This window comes from Cydia amplana, chromosome 6 (genome assembly GCF_948474715.1).
Source record: "Cydia amplana chromosome 6, ilCydAmpl1.1, whole genome shotgun sequence".
Lineage (NCBI taxonomy): Eukaryota > Metazoa > Arthropoda > Insecta > Lepidoptera > Tortricidae > Cydia > Cydia amplana.
In genome coordinates, this window is record NC_086074.1 from 4,488,885 (window position 1) to 4,506,010 (window position 17,126).

Below are 17,126 nucleotides of genomic sequence, written 5' to 3' on the forward strand. Positions count from 1 at the left end.
CAACTTCTTCCCGCCGCGCCGTGTACGGTTATAAGGTATAGGGTTTATTATAAATTACTAGCTACTGCGAGCGACTTGAATGTGGAATGATGATTGATAAAAACTATCCTATTGTCTACTTAGTGCTTTCTGATCCAAATAATACGGTGGTGACTTTATTTACAATAAATTTGAAATAAAACTAGAAATCAAATAAAAAACACAATAGGTGATTGTGTGGTGTATGTACGATACGGTCAAGGAATAATGGTACTCAAGTCATTTTTGTCAAGTAATTTACAATTATTTTTATTTTATTTTATTAAATAATATTTATTCATTGCTCATACTTATGTATACATTTTCATATTTATAACCCATGTATAATACGTTATGTAGGTACAAGATTAAATTAAATTAAGATTAAGATTAAATTTTCAAATAAAGTATTTTGGCGGAAAATTATATTTTATTCTTAGGCATCAATAAAACCATAAACCACGCTAATGCTGCTTTCTTAATACGCGTACATGTTAAATATTTAGATCTATACGAGTATATACTCTAGCAACCAACTTTGTCACTAGCAAAAAGAGCGAAATTCAAGTTTTGTATGGAAGACCACCGACCCTTCGTGCATGCATTTATGAAAAAAAAAATCCTAAAATTTATATTTAATGTTGTGGATTCGACCTTTTCTAAAGCCAGGGATACACTAGGGGACAAATGTCTCACGGCACGTGTCGCCAGCGACGTCGGGTGAAGTTGCGCGGCCCGCGCGACGCGACGGTCGACTACGACATAGGGCTAATTTAGACGGGGTGAGAACTCGCATGCGAGTTTGATTACATTGCGTCGTTTGATCGGTCGGCTGAATTGATGTAACCTCAATAGTCCGCAATGTAACTAAAATCGTATACGAGTTCGCACGCCGTCTAAATGAGCCCTTATTCGATGTCGAACGAGTTGTTGGGCTCGTCGTTGTCTACATGACAATATTGTATGATTATGATTAGTTGGAATAATGCAATATATTCAAACACTGCGCTCCTTCTCACAGACGTACGAGTAGCGGTTGCGGCACACGGTGTCGTTGTATTTGCCCGTGGTCCTGAGGAGCGACACGCAGTACTCGATGCCGAAGGAATTGTTCGGTTCATTGTTGTCCCAGGGTGCGTACCCGACCTGCTCTAGAGTTTGATCTGAAATAATCGTTTGTGTTACAAGGGATCAAATAATAGTTTGTGTTACAAGGGATCAAAATGATATATATTTCCGTCAAGGGCGTACATTGAATCCTGAATGAAGCGATGGATTCTACAATTAATGAGCGTAATGAGGGATTCAAGTGTTAACGCCCAAGACGAAATAATTTTGATACCGAGTGACACATACATATCCTTTTCACATAAACTATGAGGAAAATACATTTTTTTTTGTGTTGACACAATCTGATGCTTAAACAGATCATTTTTTAAGCTAAAAAAATAATGTGCAAACAATGTAAAAATAGCGTGCTAGAACAGAAAAGTGCTACTTTGCCATCCCTCCTAGCAGGGAGGAAAAATGCCACTTTGATCCCTCCTAGTAGGGAAGAAAAAGCTCTTTTCCGAATAGGTGGTGTGAAAACACATTTGAATACTGCTTTATCAACTGCCATACATATAGACTAAGTATAATAAATAAACAATTAAGCTAAGGAGTAGAACTCACTTCCTGCAAATCTATTCCCAGTCCATACTTATAACTTGGATCTTTTTAAACCGATTGCCGAACAGGGAAGCGAGCAGACGAGGAAGACCTAAAGCCACGTGGTGGTCTACAGTGACCCGCGACTTGGAACGAGCCCAACTTACCCCAAAGACAACTCAGGACAGACGGTCCTGGCGCATGAGAACGAGGAGAGCCGACCCCAAATAATGGGAATAAGGCAAAGAGAAAGAAGAAGAAGTGAGTAGAAATCTTTTAGGTAAACATGCTCCATCCTATAGACTATATCGGCACTTACAATCAGGTGAGATTGTAGTCAAATGCTTACCTTTTTCCAATAAAGCTATTAGCTATTATTTATCCATAATGTATGACCGAGTTCATTCCATTGGAAAGCCAGGATATTAATCACTATCACTACATAGTATAAAACAAAGTACTTCCCGATGTCTGTCCCTATGTATGCTTAGATCTACTATACGCAACGGATTTTGATGCGTTTTTAGGGTTCCGTAGCCAAATGGCAAAAAACGGAACCCTCATAGATTCGTCATGTCTGTCTGTCTGTCCGTCTGTCCGTCTGTCCGTCTGTCCGTCTGTCTGTCCGTCCGTATGTCACAGCCACTTTTCTCCGAAACTATAAGAACTATACTGTTGAAACTTGGTCAGTAGATGTATTCTGTGAACCGCATTAAGATTTTCACACAAAAATAGAAAAAAAACAATAAATTTTTGGGGTTCCCCATACTTCGAACTGAAACTCAAAAATTTTTTTTTCATCAAACCCATACGTGTGGGGTATCTATGGATACATACATACATACATACATACATCACTGGCTCAGAGACCCAAAGAGGATCTTGGCCTCTGACACAAGAGAGCGCCACTCTACCCTATTCTGTGCCACTTCGCGCCAGTTGGGTATTCCAAGGGCGGACAGGTCTTTTTGGGTTTCGTCACTCCAGCGGTATCTGGGACGTCCAGACGGACGTTTTCCGCCCGGGCGCCCCACATACGCTCCCTCAGTGATGGATAGGTCTTCAAAAATGATATTGAGGTTCCTAATATCATTTTTTTCTAAACTGAATAGTTTGCGCGAGAGCCACTTCCAAAGTGGTAAAATATGTGTCCCCCCCCCCTGTAACTTCTAAAATAAGAGAATGATAAAACTAAAAAAAATATATGTTGTACATTACCATGTAAACTTCCACCGAAAATTGGTTTGAACGAGATCTAGTAAGTAGTTTTTTTTTTATACGTCATAAATCGCCTAAATACGGAACCCTTCATGGGCGAGTCCGACTCGCACTTGGCCGCTTTTTTTTAATCGATAGAGTGATTCAAGAGGAAGGTTTCTGTATAATTTATTAACCCGTGCGAACCTGTGAGTCGCTATTTGTTAATAAGAAAGTAATACTTACTGAAAATGGTTCTAAATATGATCGGAGACTTCTTCTCCTCTGCGCGTACACCGACAAAGAACTGCCAGTCTTCAACACTCCTGGGCGTTTTGTCCAGCAGGCCCTTGACGATTTCGTACTCTCCCTCGTTGTTCAGGATGGCCAGGTGGCCCCCCTCGGCTTGGCAGTTGGCGTATGCTTCGTTCCAGTTAGCTTTTATAGTGGCTATCCGGTAGCAGCTGCCAGTGAGGGAGATTTTTGAGACGTAATCTGAAATTTATTTCTGTTAATAAGTAGGTACACCATGAAAACTATTGAACGCATTAAGATAATTTAGCCCAGTATTTTATTATCTAGGTACTGTGCACTGTGTTGAGTTCATAACTTCATGCAATACAATTAAGAAAGAGGAGTAGGTAATATAAGTAGAATACCTAGGTACTCATATTTCTTCAACGCTTCTATGAGTTTTGAAACGGGAGAGTTGAGAGCAAGTGACCGCTTTTACTATTAAACAACTCTTACTATGGGCCTAACACCAAAATCGCGAAAACATTGGTTTTTGTACCTACATTTTGGCTGTTCAAATGTCAATGTTTCCAAGAATTTTTCACGATTTTGTGGTTAGTCCCATAGACGATCTTGATCAATATGACCTCCCTTACTTCGTAAAATATGACGGTTTTGGAGCAGGGTCCAAAACACTCTGTACTTACTTACCTACGCATTACCTATAGGTACTAAGTACTAAGAACCTCGACTAAAATACCAGCAGTGAATACGTTCTGGACGCCCTAGGTACCGCTGGAGAGACGAAGTGCTAAAAGACTTTAGCGAACTCGGCGCCGTCGACTGGACACAAACGGCTTTGGTCAGAGTAGTATGGCGGTCTTTAGTGTCGGAGGTCAAGATCCACTTCGGGTCGATGCGCAACAGCAGCAGCATTAAAGTACTCTTAACTGCAATAACTTACCATTCTAACTAAGATTTTCTTACAACCTTAACTTTGACATTGTAATCCAGTGACATGTACATATGCCATACGATAAATAAATAAATAACTTACCATTAGAATAAGTCCCGCATTCCTCGTTGTAAGGCGCGTCCTTGGCGTTCACTTTGCATATAAATGGCAGCTCGAAGTAGCACAGGGAACTCTCAATCTGTCCTTCTCTGTTCACTACTTCGCACCGGCGTCGTGGTCCGTAGTCGGCTTCCTCTTCCACTGAGAAAGGTATGACCAATATTGCAGTTAACCACTAAAGGATGACTCACGCTAGACCGGGACGGAGAACTTCCGGAGGTACGTTTTCTATGGAAAGCACCATGTAATCACTGATCAGCCGTCACAAAAATTGATATGTCAGACGCCTTGTCTCTGGCACGGAAAAAACTGAATAGAGTCTGTGCGGAAAGAGAAGAGTCGCGAAATGTATGGGGCCCAATACATTCCACGACTCTTCTCTTTCCGCACATACTCTAACATGACTTTAACTTAAGGCGCAATGGGTTAAGCCAGCCAGGTTAGATCATAATACGGTTGCCAAACCTGATTAAAAACAACTTTCACTCGATAGAAAAAACACAAACATAAAGTGTCATTCAATAGAACTTGCTAACTATGTAAACAAACCGCCATACTAAAATTGACACTGAATGTCAATTTACTAGTAACTTTTGTTTACATAGTTTGCAAGTTCTATTGAATGACATTTTAGGTCTAAAAACACATCATTAAAGGTGTTGTAATGTAACTATTTTTGCACAAAAGCTATCAACATGTAAATTAATTACAAAAATGCGTCATACGCGAACAGTTGTTCAAATAAGGTCCTTGTTATTTATACTCCAGCAAAATGCTATAACCATCTAAAGCTTCACATTAATGAAACCAAAAATGAATATAGGTATTAAACAGTTAAAGTCGTACAAAAAAAAAATATACAGTACGTAGATGAGTTCCTAACAAATCAAATGAATACAATTTTATCCATTCGTCTTATGTAGAAAACTTACTTTCCACCATCATAAAAAATGTGTAAGTAGATACATACTTTTAATAATGGGTTCCTCGTCCTCATCAGCCTCATCGTGACCGACCCCATTCCCATCTACAAGCACCAGCCTACCGATGTCCGGGAACTTTTTAAGCATGCCATGTATCAGTGCTAGGTCTTGTTCGGATTCGGGGGACATAAGTCGGGCGCCTTCGGCTCGGCACGTGGTGTGCGCGCGGTCGGTCGACGCTTGCTCTGTATGCATCTTGTAGAAGGAGTCGGTGTTTCTGTCGTAGGTGTAGTCTGAGCGGTATTGCTTGCTGGTGGCCGGAGATTCGGCGGCTGCTAGTGCTGTTTTTGATATTCAGCCGTTACTTTACGGAAATCCAATTTAACTTGGAAATAATAACGTGCTAGGAAATTAAGTGTTAGTAAAGTTAGTTTTTTTAATATATGCGACTCAACAATACCATAGAGAAAAAAATACATAGAGTGCTCACTCCATACATCAGTTTTAGTATCAAAAAGACTATTAGCATCTAGCATCGAGTAGCGGAACTATCAGTACTGCTACTTGACAATAGATGTAACACTGACCGGAAAGTCTTATCTCAACAGCATAAGACTTTCCGGTCGGTGCTACATCTATTGTCAAGTAGCAGTACTGATAGTTCCGCTACTCGATGCTAGATGCTGACACTGAAATTAATAGTCTGAACTGATGTATGGAGTGACCACTCTTGTCTTACTATATTTCTCTATGACAATACTTAAGTACCTACCTAAAAAAAAAAAATTCAGTAGGTACATGCTTTAGTACTTAGCTTAATCTATATTTATTGTAGATTCTTAGCTAAGTATATCGGTTTAGCAATGATTGACTAGCACGTTAATACATCGCGGATTAACATCATATTACTTAAGTTTGTTTTAATACTGTTTAGTATAGTAGGTAATCGAACGAGCGAGCGAAGCGAAGCGAAGTTCTTACATTCGACTTGGGACACGCGGCCGGCTAGCGGCACGTCCCGGCATTTCGATGTTTTTAAGCTGAACTGTCAGAGGATAGTTTGATACTCAAGAACTTAAGTAAATTTGTCCTAATTTAAATGAAATTGGGTAAACGTGTAGTCAAGGGCATTCTATTTAGGTCATTAAATTATGAGCAGGCTCGATCAAGGGATTATTGAGATTGAAGAGCTTAAAAGGCCAAAAAGCTGTTTGTGAGAGGTCTTGCTATTCTGGTCATTTTATTTGCAAAAACATGGCCGAGTTTAGTATCAAATGAAAGTGCTCGGTTTACACTTTTATAATATCGTTTTTAAATTTACCATTTTGAAATAATTAGCAAGATAAACATAAAATAAAATAAACATAATATAGGTATTTGACATTTGACAGGAAATATTTCGGCTTAGCACAGATACAGTTTATTTCAATTTCTATGGTGACTTAAATCCAGGGAAGGGACAGTCGTATATAAAGCCCTTTATTCGAAAAAAAAATAGCGCCATCTATATTACTTAACGCTATACTTTTTTTTTAATATGGCTTCACTTTATTTCGTTAAAACGTCTTATTCCGAAAAGATTATTTATAGATGGTCAAGCAAATCCTATCAGTAGAAAAAGGCGCGAAATTCAAATTTTCTATGAGACGCTATCCCTTCGCGCCTACATTTTTCAAAATTGCCGCCTTTTTCTACTGACAAGATTTGCTTGACCAAGTATATACATCGTTGCCATGGAGACGATTGTCACAAAAAAGAACTTAGTCAAATAAAACTCAAAATATTAAAACACCGTATTTATTGTCTACATGTACCTACTACGACATAATTCAGATAAATAAAAATACTTACGGTTTGACAATGTTAAATGAAACAATGTTTTCATACGCCATCATAGTTGCTGAGAACTTTATTACCAGAAAATTCAGAAAAAATCATGGCGGGCACAACCTGCTGCGTGTAATTTTGTTTCGTGGTCAATTGTGTGTTATTCCAGCCGGTGTATGATAGGTACCTATTTTATTTATATCAACAGTCAAGTTAAAAGTACCTAATCTGTTTTCGTGTAGGTATTAATAAATACCCTGAAGCCTTTTTTCAAAGTCGAAGTGTTTTACGTTCGCAACATACTTAGACGGTATTTATGCCCCCCCCCACCCCGGATATTGACGTTGATATTTCTGGTTAAGAATGACAGATGGCGCTTCAAAATGGATGCAAAAAAAGTTCCACGAGAGGGCTCTCTTTGTCCTATATATTAATATATAGTTGGTCAAGCAGATCTTGTAAGTAGAAAACGGCGGCAAATTTGAAAAATGTAGGCGCGAAGGGATATCGTCTCATAGAAAATTTGAATTTCGCGCCTTTTTCTACTGACAAGATTTGCTTGACCATCTATACATACTACTCTTTGCTTAAATCTAACAGTTAAGGGCTACACAGACCTTGCAATAAATCCACGTGATTTTTGACTCATTGCCGCCTATAGTGCGACATAAAATGGTAGAAATTAAATAAAATGGAACTCAAAAATGTCCATACTAAATTGTTGCCATGTGTAAACATTTTACGTCAAAAATGTGACAGTTACGTAGAAAGTGGCTCTATAGAGTGTCTAGAGTAAATTAAGTAGGTGCAACGTTCAATGAACAAACTCAATGGCTCTATATAATTTTTGGTTAACCGCGAGTTCTCAGTTCGGGGCGAACTACTAGTTAAATATATAATTTTACTTCAATCGGCCTAAGTCCACAGTAAGCTCATTAAGGCTTGTGTTTTAGGTAATAAATGACAACCGATTCGAACCCAGGACCTCCAGATTCATAAACAGGTTCACTGAATAAGGCAGGTGTAAGTTATTAACTTATTACCTATGTACACTGAATTTATATTTAATTGACAAAATAATACTTGCCTAACCAAATTATCGTGTAAAATTAAAGTCCACCATATAAACCATATTAAGCCTAAGTACTCAAACAAATCACTTGATTTCTCGAATCAGAATGGAATTAGCTAAGTTTAAAATTGTCATAAACACTCATTAATTTAACAGGCATATTAAATTATGTGTTTAACGAGTTATCAAAGTTTCAAACTTACCAACGCAAAGAGCCAAAATTGTAAATAAATATTCCATTTTCTTAAATCTTATATCACTACTGTCCGCGAGCGAATTTATAATTATACTGACTATTTGCAGTCCCAATACTCCCAATAACTTAAACAACATGAGATAGCACAGAATAAGTAATATTATGATAATGTTATCAATTATTTAAAGTACGCCTAAGCGAATTAATGTTGTTTATACCTATGATTCTTACATGACCTTATGTTTGCGATAATGATTACTGGGAACTGCTGCTGGGATTTACACCAGCACACAATGTGTTCCTTCTATTTCTAGTCGGTGGGCTTCAATATCAGAACATGTTCGGGCAGAGCTGTTATCTTATACTTTGAAAGCTATTTTAGCATTCGGAGAATAGGTAGGTATTTGATACAATTGACTCAATTTACCTTGTTATTATTTCTGCTATTAATAGTGTGCGAGACGGTGCCTTTTGCCTAGCGGTTATGGTAGGTAGGTACGTTAGTTATTTGACTAAAAATATCCATTTAATAGCCCAGTCGTAAACCACAATCACTTTTAGTTCCCCCATCACGAATTTTGCACATACAACTTATCTTTCTCTCTTTTCTTTTTCAGGAATCTGCCCTCTATAACAAACTGATATGTAGTTTGTTATAGGGCTGTCTCATTTCAAACATAGTCAGAGAAAATCATACTATTTGTCTTACACTAGTACTAGCACCCAAAAGAAAAGGATGAGTCATAGTTTTCCTGGTTCTTACTGACTGACAAATTGGTTTGACCAACTAGGTAAAAATATTTAATAAGAAATTAAAACATGTGTACACTTAGTTCAAAGTATCTTGCGCCTCTTTCTCGCATATAAAGGCATACTCGTGTGAGCAGTTGAGGTCGTTATATTTGCCGTCGTTCTTGAACAAGGACCCGCAGAACTCAGAGTCGTCGTAGTTGTTGGGCTCGTTGTCGCTCCACTGGAAGTAGCCGGCCTCTTCGAGAGTTTGGTCTGAAATTTCCCAGAACCGTAAAACTCTATGTCTTTACTTATCGAATTCTTAAGATAGGTAACTATAAAACTCTGTCGCAAGCATTTGCTTTAAGGTTAACTTGAGGAAGACCGTCTATCAGGTAAAGACCGTCTACATCTACAAGCTCTTTCGTCGCTTCTAACTTGCATTTGCACACTTACTCTACTTACAGAAGGTCGATAGAGCAGAAAGAAGCAGGAGCGAAGTTGTTACTCTCTGACTGTGATTGAGCCAAGTTCGTATACAAACATTTTACATGCCTGTCTTCGCCGCATTACCTTACCCTAATTATTTTTTTTACGCCATACCAGTGTCTTATCGTGAACTTTACAGTCATTGGTAAACTAATACATTACAAATTATTATTTATATAAACAAAGAGTTATTAATAGTAGAACAAGAATAAAATCTTTATTATATAAACAAAGAGTTATTAATCGTAGGAGAGGAATAAAATCTATAAAAAAACTGCTAAAACTCTGGCTGTCAAAGTTTTGACAATTCAGTAACCACAAACCGCGTATAGCGCAATCTACTTCAGCTGTCACCTCGTGTGTACAACTTTTCCTCACTTTTTACACCTGTTCTACAGTCAATAATAAACTCTTTGGTAAATAAGTTTTTGGCAAAAATTTAATTTTTGGTACAAGCTTTTATCGCTGACTGTACTTTTCTTACGACAGACAACTAATACTCATCGAGACAATTCTAAAAACCCCTAACACAATTAGGTTGCGTTGTTTCATCACAGGCCACCTCCTGTTTCCATCATCAGATCAGTTCGACAGTACCATATTATTGTATTGTCACCAGAACTACATACAGCTGCCAATTTTCATGACGCTACGATCCTTGGAAGATGGTTAAACTAGTTACCTTAGATTCCATTACATGTTAGTTACATACAAGTCGAGAGTTCCTATGGCCAACTCCTTTCTCCATCACCAGATCAGTTCGACAGTACCATATTATTGTATTGTCATCAGAACTATATACAGCTGCCAATTTTCATGACGCTACGATCCTTGGAAGATGGTTAAATTAGTTTACCTTAGATTCCATTACATAGTTAGTTACATACAGATCGACCTAATAAAAGCTTGTTAAAAATACCGGACGTACTCGTGATAGTCTTGAAGACCCTGGGCGTGCCGTCCGTAGGGTGGTTGGCCCGGATGCCGGCGAAGAAGAAGTAAGTTGTCTTGGAGCCCCGTACCGGGGCCGCAGTTTCCATTATGGTCTTCACCACCTAGAACGTATACTGTTCAAAATACATAACCTACCTAAGTAAAATTATGAAGATCTTTTTGACGTTAGATGGAGTACGAGACACACTGGGGCAAGAGATACAGGCGACCTAGCCAAGATGACAATCGATATCGCTTCGCTATCGAATCGCTTTGTGTCTCTCTATCATTCTTCAATATAAGTGTGACAGTGACGTTTCGTTCGCTACCGAGCGGGAATTGTATGTCTGTGTTCGCTACGGAGCGTTAGCGACTGGCATGTTGTCTACGGGGCCTGTCCCTTTGATGCTGACATGTAATGTACAGTTGGATATGTTTATCTCACCTCATGTTCAGCTTCCGAGTTGAGTACCACCAGATGCGCGCCCTCGGCCTCGCACTCTGCGTACGCTTCGTTCCACGAGTACACGATTTTTGGTACTTTGTAGCAGCTGCCTACCGTCTTCTTGGGTATGTAATCTAGGTACAACGATTACTTAATTGGGTACTCGTAATAAAAGTATTATTCCAGTCATACAAGTAAATAGGTACTATAAGTTAAAAAACTGTATAAATCAAGTTGTAGCAACTCACTTAATTCGACAGGCCATTAAAGGGTTTTTCAAAGTCAAGTAAAACTCTCTCTAACTTTTGAACTGGACGTACAGTCAGCAATACTATTCGCTTAGCACCTTTGCATACAAACTTCTATGCAGCGGGGGTCACTTTACCCTGCAGCTGACTGCACAAAAATAATTTACTACGTGTATGTATAAGATAAGTAGGTATATAGAGTGCGTTATTTAGGTACCTTTGCCATAAGTACCGCATTGCTCATCGTACGGCGCACTGGCAGCATCCACTTTGCAAATAAAGGGCGCAGCTCGCCAGCACCCGGTAGATTCGATATCGCCGTTGCGAGTCACCACTTCGCATTCCATTAAATCATGTACGGGTTCCGTGTCCACTGAAAAGACACGGCTGCTTTTTAAATAAAATGGATAACTATATTTCTCATGATCAAGTCCGCCATTTGTAATCTTTTTTTGTATTTTGTGGAATAAAGTTTAAATACCTAAATAAATATATACAGTCTGTTTGTTACATGTATTGTTTGCCAAATTAAAACGGCAGAGGTTGAGTCATTTAACATCATATTTATAAAAAAAATGCTTAGGATTTTTCTCACTAATACGCACGTAACAATTTGAAATTTACGAAAATGTGACGTAGAACGGAAAAAACGTGCCAATATTTTTTTTTCTAGGCATGAGTAGATAGTAAATTATTCCACCTATCTGCCGTTTTAATTTGGCAAACGCTGTACCAAACACCCTGTATATAAACAGCTTCTTGGCTAAAACATGTGCAGGATTTCTTTAACCAATGCCCGCCAATACCAATATGAATGTATACTTACTCGGAACCATTGGCACTTCATCGCTGCTCCCAACAGAGTCGTGCGATTGTCTATCCGACTCCACCAGAACGTAGTCCCCGAGGTCCGGATACCGTTTAAACATGGCGTGAAGCTGCGTGATATCTTGCGGCAGGGGCACCATCAGTTTGGCACCTACGTCAGAGGCATTTAGGCATTCATTTGTCTTTTCTTTACACAAAGTTAAGAACATAATACCTACCAATTATGTTGGTACACCAATAAAAATCATTTTAATACATATGTTAGGTATCCTTACAACCCCTTATCAAATTAACCGTTTCGATGCGGATGGCACGACAGGCGTGTCATCAATGTTTTTAACGTGTGGCGTATGACACGATAGGCGTGCCATCCGCAACTAATATTGGAATCGCCGCCACAGCCAAAAGTTTTCGAAAATGAAACACGCAACGAAATCCTAGCTGGGGTGGATGTGCAAGTTGCCAAAAAGTTGAAAAAGTTCTTGAAAAATTCAGGAAACAATTACAAGAAAATACGAGTTTCCATTTTTGAAATGGAAAATTACGATTTCCATACAAAAATATGAGATTCCCAAATTTATTGCTTGTGAAAATATCGCAACTTTGGAATGTTTCCGATGTACCATCAATAGCTGGTCAAGTCGGTATGTGGACTAAGCACTTTTTAATCCTGTGGCGTCGGCGACGTTAGACTCATCATAGTGAAAACTCGGGAATTGATGATACAATTTTCGTCATTGGGGGTGAACTGAAAACCAGCGCTGTGGCTGCTAGTCTACACTGCAACTCAGCAAATGCTGAGATCATCCCTTTTCTCACCCTGTCTGGTATTTTATTGTTTAGTTTTTAGGAAACCCTGTTTTTTTAGGGTTCCGTACCGAAAGGGTAAAAACGGGACCCTATTACTAAGACTCCGCTGTCCGTCCGTCCGTCCGTCCGTCTGTCACCAGGCTGTATTTCACGAACCGTGATAGCTAGACAGTTGAAATTTTCACAGATGATGTATTTCTGTTGCCGCTATAACAACAAATACTAAAAACAGGATAAAATAAAGATTTAAGTGGGGCTCCCATACAACAAACGTGACTTTTGACCGAAGTTAAGCAACGTCGGGCGGGGTCAGTACTTGGATGGGTGACCGTTTTTTGCTTGTTTTGCTCTACTTTTTGTTGATGGTGCGGAACCCTCCGTGCGCGAGTCCGACTCGCACTTGTCCGGTTTTTTTTCTGTATGTGTACGATTATGTGTGGCAAAAAAATATTATTCTATTCTATATGACCCACCTTCTGTGTCACATTTCTCCCTGGCTATCGCCGTCGAACGCGACTCAGTGTGCAGTTTGTAGAAGGCATCAGTGTGCTTGTTATAAGTGTAATCCGTTCTATACACTTTAGTCTGAGAAGGTGGCGCTGCGAGCGCTGATACTGAAAATGTAAGTGTTCGCAAGCGTTTTGAAACACTTTGATACTGACGGGGAAAAGTATTGAGTACGACTTAGCCAACTTTGCAGCGGTTTAAATAGGTAGGTACATTAACACATTCAGTTCCGAAAACCCGACTATCGGCTATTTAGGATTTCGTTCTCAGGCCGGACGACCCGATAGTCGGGATTGTGGCACAACGGCTTTATATGACGAAATTTTTGTGGCTTGACGCGCTTGACGCGGATGTCTTGTTTGACTAGGTGGCAATGAATGTGTAATGATGACATTGCCACGCTTTATCATCGCAAAGGCCCTGCAGAATTAGCTTGGCCCGACTCTAAAGCCTTGGGCTTTGCCAGACTGCGCCGTGCCTTTCGTAAACCTTGTGAAAATGCACCATGGTCGATATGAGTATAGGTATTGAAAACGTAATGAGGTTAACCGCATATCAAGGAACTACTGTTTTCCCCTCAACATAGGTACAATACCTATAATTCATGTGTTGGTCGTTAGGTAGAGGTACGTAAGACGTAAGTATTGGGGTAATTTCGAATAATATCTGAATGTCGATGTCAGGTAATCCCGAAAATCCAGAGTCCAAATCCATTTTCGGAATTGCCCGACTTGAAGAGATACTTTATTTAACATTCTTCAAAAATGTTTGATCCTCAACGGTTTTTGACCAACACACATATATGAAAGGTTAAATAAAATTATAGCAAATCAGTATAAACTTACCGCAAAAGAATGTCAAAACAACACCGTATCTCCTGTTATCAATATACATGTTTATATTTAGGTTTAACACGACTGATCTAGCGGCTTGTTTTTGAAGCACTGAATCAATGAGTACTAATGGTTAAGTACCTAGTATTTATAATTACGCTTAAAGAAATGGACTTTTCATCCCAGGCATATTCATGTGTAAACAGGGAATACCTAGAATTGATAAGATGAAGAATATGCAAATGAAAATAAATTGACGTCATTATGTTGCAGCTGACTCAAATAGGTCATGTTTATATTAGGTGGTGACCTATAAGCATGACCTATCTGAGTCAACTGTAATCAACTGGACCGGGAGATTTATAAAAACAAGAAATATACCTAGTCGAGTTGTAGGTACCAGTTTTTTTAAATTATTGTACTATGTCAAGTGAACCAGTAGGTATACCTAAGCGTTTGTTTGTTATGCTGTTGTGGAAGTATGTACCATAATACGATGTCATATTTTCATAGGAATTAGGATGACCGGTCGAAGTATTTAATAAATGGCGCCAGCATAGATTTTCCTGTCAATCCTACGAATAGTGCCACATTCTTGTTTTTCAGCCAAATGTTAAATAATGCGTCGTATGAGGCCATTGTATTCACTGTAAACATTTGTTTCGGAAAATGTATGGTACAGTCAGCAGCAGAAGTTGCTAAGCGGGCGAGGTGTTCAAAATTGCCTTGACACGCTCTGATTCTTTTAACAATAAAGTCGCGTCAAGATCATTTTGAACACCTGGCCCGCTTAGCAACTTCTGCTGCTGACTGTACCATACATTTTCCGAGAAACTTTGTTTACCAACACTGTTTATTGTTATTAGCATAAGTTTTAAATGAATAAATATTATCTTATCTTTGTTTATAAACATAATTGTTTATGGTGAATACGTGGCTTGAACGAGTCAGAATACTGGCCCATGAAAGAAAGGGTTGGCGATTACTCCACCGACAAGAGCAGAACTCTTAAGTTAGGCACCTATGGTGATGATGAGACGCTGCAGAGTAATCTTGGTTCCACTCCAATAGGTTTGGACGGCAGTTTAGCCTAGCTAGTTAAGTACGATTGCCACCGAACGGGCGGAGTCATCGCGAATTTCACATATTTGTACTGCCGCAAACCGATCGGCTGCTTGCGGACGCAGACGGCTCCGGTCGGATTCCATCGCTTCTGCCATACATAATGTTAAAATAGACACATTGAAAATGCGCTCCGGCGCGGCCCGACTCCAGCCGGTCGGTGGGAATCGTACATCAGTAGTAATAGTAACTCTGCCGTGCCTACATAACCTACATTTCTAGAAATCTAGATGTATTCAATTTCAGAGATGCAATGACAGACCGGCCAAGTCTATAGCTCCTAGAGCCTCTGGTTGTGAAAAATACCTCCTTTTTTTACAGATCAAGTAGGTATGGACCATACGGGCAAGCGTAGTTCGCCATAGTCGATAAGCTTTAGCTAGAAATTAGTTTAATTGTAAATTGTGACGAATGAGGTAAAATAAAAACACCTGGTAATTATGCAGTAGTTTTATTGTTACAGTATCGCGAGCCCGATGTTACAGCTGCTTGCTCGCGCTCTACGCCGCGACCAGCGCGTTACAAACTGACCCTTATTACCTCCCACCTAGAGCCCATTAAGGCTCAGCAGTAACGCCTTGGCCGCGAACATAACGCTACAAAATTATTACAATAGTTTTGGCAGGTCGCAACAATGGTAAAATGCAACTAATTCCGTACACGACAGAAACACGTATCATAATATTTACATTACACACTCTGTCACATTTCGGAACTAAACACTACAGTCCGTTACAAAATTAAACTAAAACAAACTATACATAGGAAACGTTGACAGAGGTCACATCAAGCGAACATTCCAACTACTAAGTCTTATAAGTGAACATTTTGTCTTGGGCGATATAACGAGAATTAATACAGCCATTTGATATTTTAACCTAGAGTTAGAGTAACTTAAAACCGACTATCAGTGCACAGAATACCTACTATGTACATTACGACTGGTAAATAGAAAAGAGTCACGAGAAAATACGACATTTTATCATTTTTTGTATTTTTTTAAAGTTTTTAAGTATAAATCAGGATTAAAATTATAACATAAATCGTGGTGGTATTGAGTAAGAGCATTAAAACTAAGATCATTATTGAAAGAAACTTAAAAATTGTATGTAATTATTACTATTTACACAATTGAATTAAATCGGGGACGAGCCCGCAAGTGACTTATACATTCGAGTAAATTATTATAATAGTAGAAAAGCCGAGGACTGGCTGTCGAGTAGGAACCTAAACTAGGTACAACTAAAGGTCACTTGTGTATGTGAAGACAGTCGTGTACGCGGAACTTAAACAATACGAGATCTCTGAAAGTCTGGAAACGCGATACGTACATTACATAAGGCCGACCACACTGGACCACGCACTCCACTGAGAAGGAATTGAGTCCTGGTATTCATAAACCGTATCAGTATCGTGACATTATTGTACATTTTAATCCAAGGTGTCAAAAAAATAATGTCGAGAAAAATTTGAAGCGAACTTTTGTCACCTAGTAAATGAGCTACTAGCAAAACGATTTGGTTTTCTGTAGGCCGAGCGACTAGTGCACTTGAAACAAAAAAATACGCGGAGATTTTAATTTAATCTTGCTCGAATATACCTTATTTTCACCCCAGCCGTGCATAAGACTTCGAGTATCTTCTATCCCAAGATTTCATTTGACACCGTAAGTACCGTAACGCAATAAAGTAGGTAGACTATTCGAATCATTTTCCTTTTTGTAATTTAATGATAATTTCTTCCAGTGAAGTATCGTGTTCAAGTAAGTTCGGGACATAAAATAAGAAGCCGCCGCATGTGCGCGAGCGCACCTAACCTTTTACAAACGCCGAATACCTCTATGCGTCTACTTATTATATTCTTATTTACATACATCCAATCGAACGTCATTACAAAGTTATATCTAAAGCATACCTCAGTCTAGCTCTATAAATAAAAAATGCCTTACGGCATTTTAAAATCAACTTAACACATTCGCGGACACGAA

General features: G+C 39.0%; 2 protein-coding genes across 2 annotated transcripts; both read right to left on the reverse strand.

Annotated features, from left to right (window-relative positions):
- Nucleotides 1-972: 972 nt before the first annotated feature.
- Nucleotides 973-8,286, reverse strand: LOC134648690 (secretory phospholipase A2 receptor-like). The gene is made up of 5 exons (XM_063503194.1): nt 8,200-8,286; nt 5,145-5,438; nt 4,157-4,315; nt 3,112-3,360; nt 973-1,181 (listed from the first exon to the last, which is right to left on the reverse strand). Exons 1-5 carry the CDS (start codon nt 8,234-8,236, stop codon nt 1,015-1,017), a joined length of 906 nt encoding a protein of 301 aa, XP_063359264.1. The 5' UTR covers nt 8,237-8,286; the 3' UTR covers nt 973-1,014.
- A 724-nt stretch (nt 8,287-9,010) lies between these two features.
- Nucleotides 9,011-14,168, reverse strand: LOC134649207 (macrophage mannose receptor 1-like). Its single transcript, XM_063503925.1, has 7 exons — nt 14,030-14,168; nt 13,151-13,291; nt 11,866-12,018; nt 11,257-11,412; nt 10,792-10,925; nt 10,342-10,468; nt 9,011-9,197 (listed from the first exon to the last, which is right to left on the reverse strand). The coding sequence occupies exons 1-7, from the start codon at nt 14,076-14,078 to the stop codon at nt 9,022-9,024; spliced, it is 936 nt and encodes a 311-aa protein (XP_063359995.1). The 5' UTR covers nt 14,079-14,168; the 3' UTR covers nt 9,011-9,021.
- Between the last annotated feature and the right edge of the window lie 2,958 nt (nt 14,169-17,126).

Coding starts and splice junctions, on each gene's coding strand:
- LOC134649207 (XM_063503925.1), bottom strand. CDS start 14,078: ATGTATATTGATAACAGGAGATACGGTGTTGTTTTGACATTCTTTTGC. Junction 10,926..11,256: donor ATGCGGTACTTATGGCAAAG/GTACCTAAATAA, acceptor CGTTGTACCTAG/ATTACATACCCAAGAAGACG. Junction 10,469..10,791: donor ACTCGGAAGCTGAACATGAG/GTGAGATAAACA, acceptor TATACGTTCTAG/GTGGTGAAGACCATAATGGA.
- LOC134648690 (XM_063503194.1), bottom strand. CDS start 8,236: ATGGAATATTTATTTACAATTTTGGCTCTTTGCGTTG. Junction 5,439..8,199: donor AATTTTGGCTCTTTGCGTTG/GTAAGTTTGAAA, acceptor TATCAAAAACAG/CACTAGCAGCCGCCGAATCT. Junction 4,316..5,144: donor CGAGGAACCCATTATTAAAA/GTATGTATCTAC, acceptor TACCTTTCTCAG/TGGAAGAGGAAGCCGACTAC.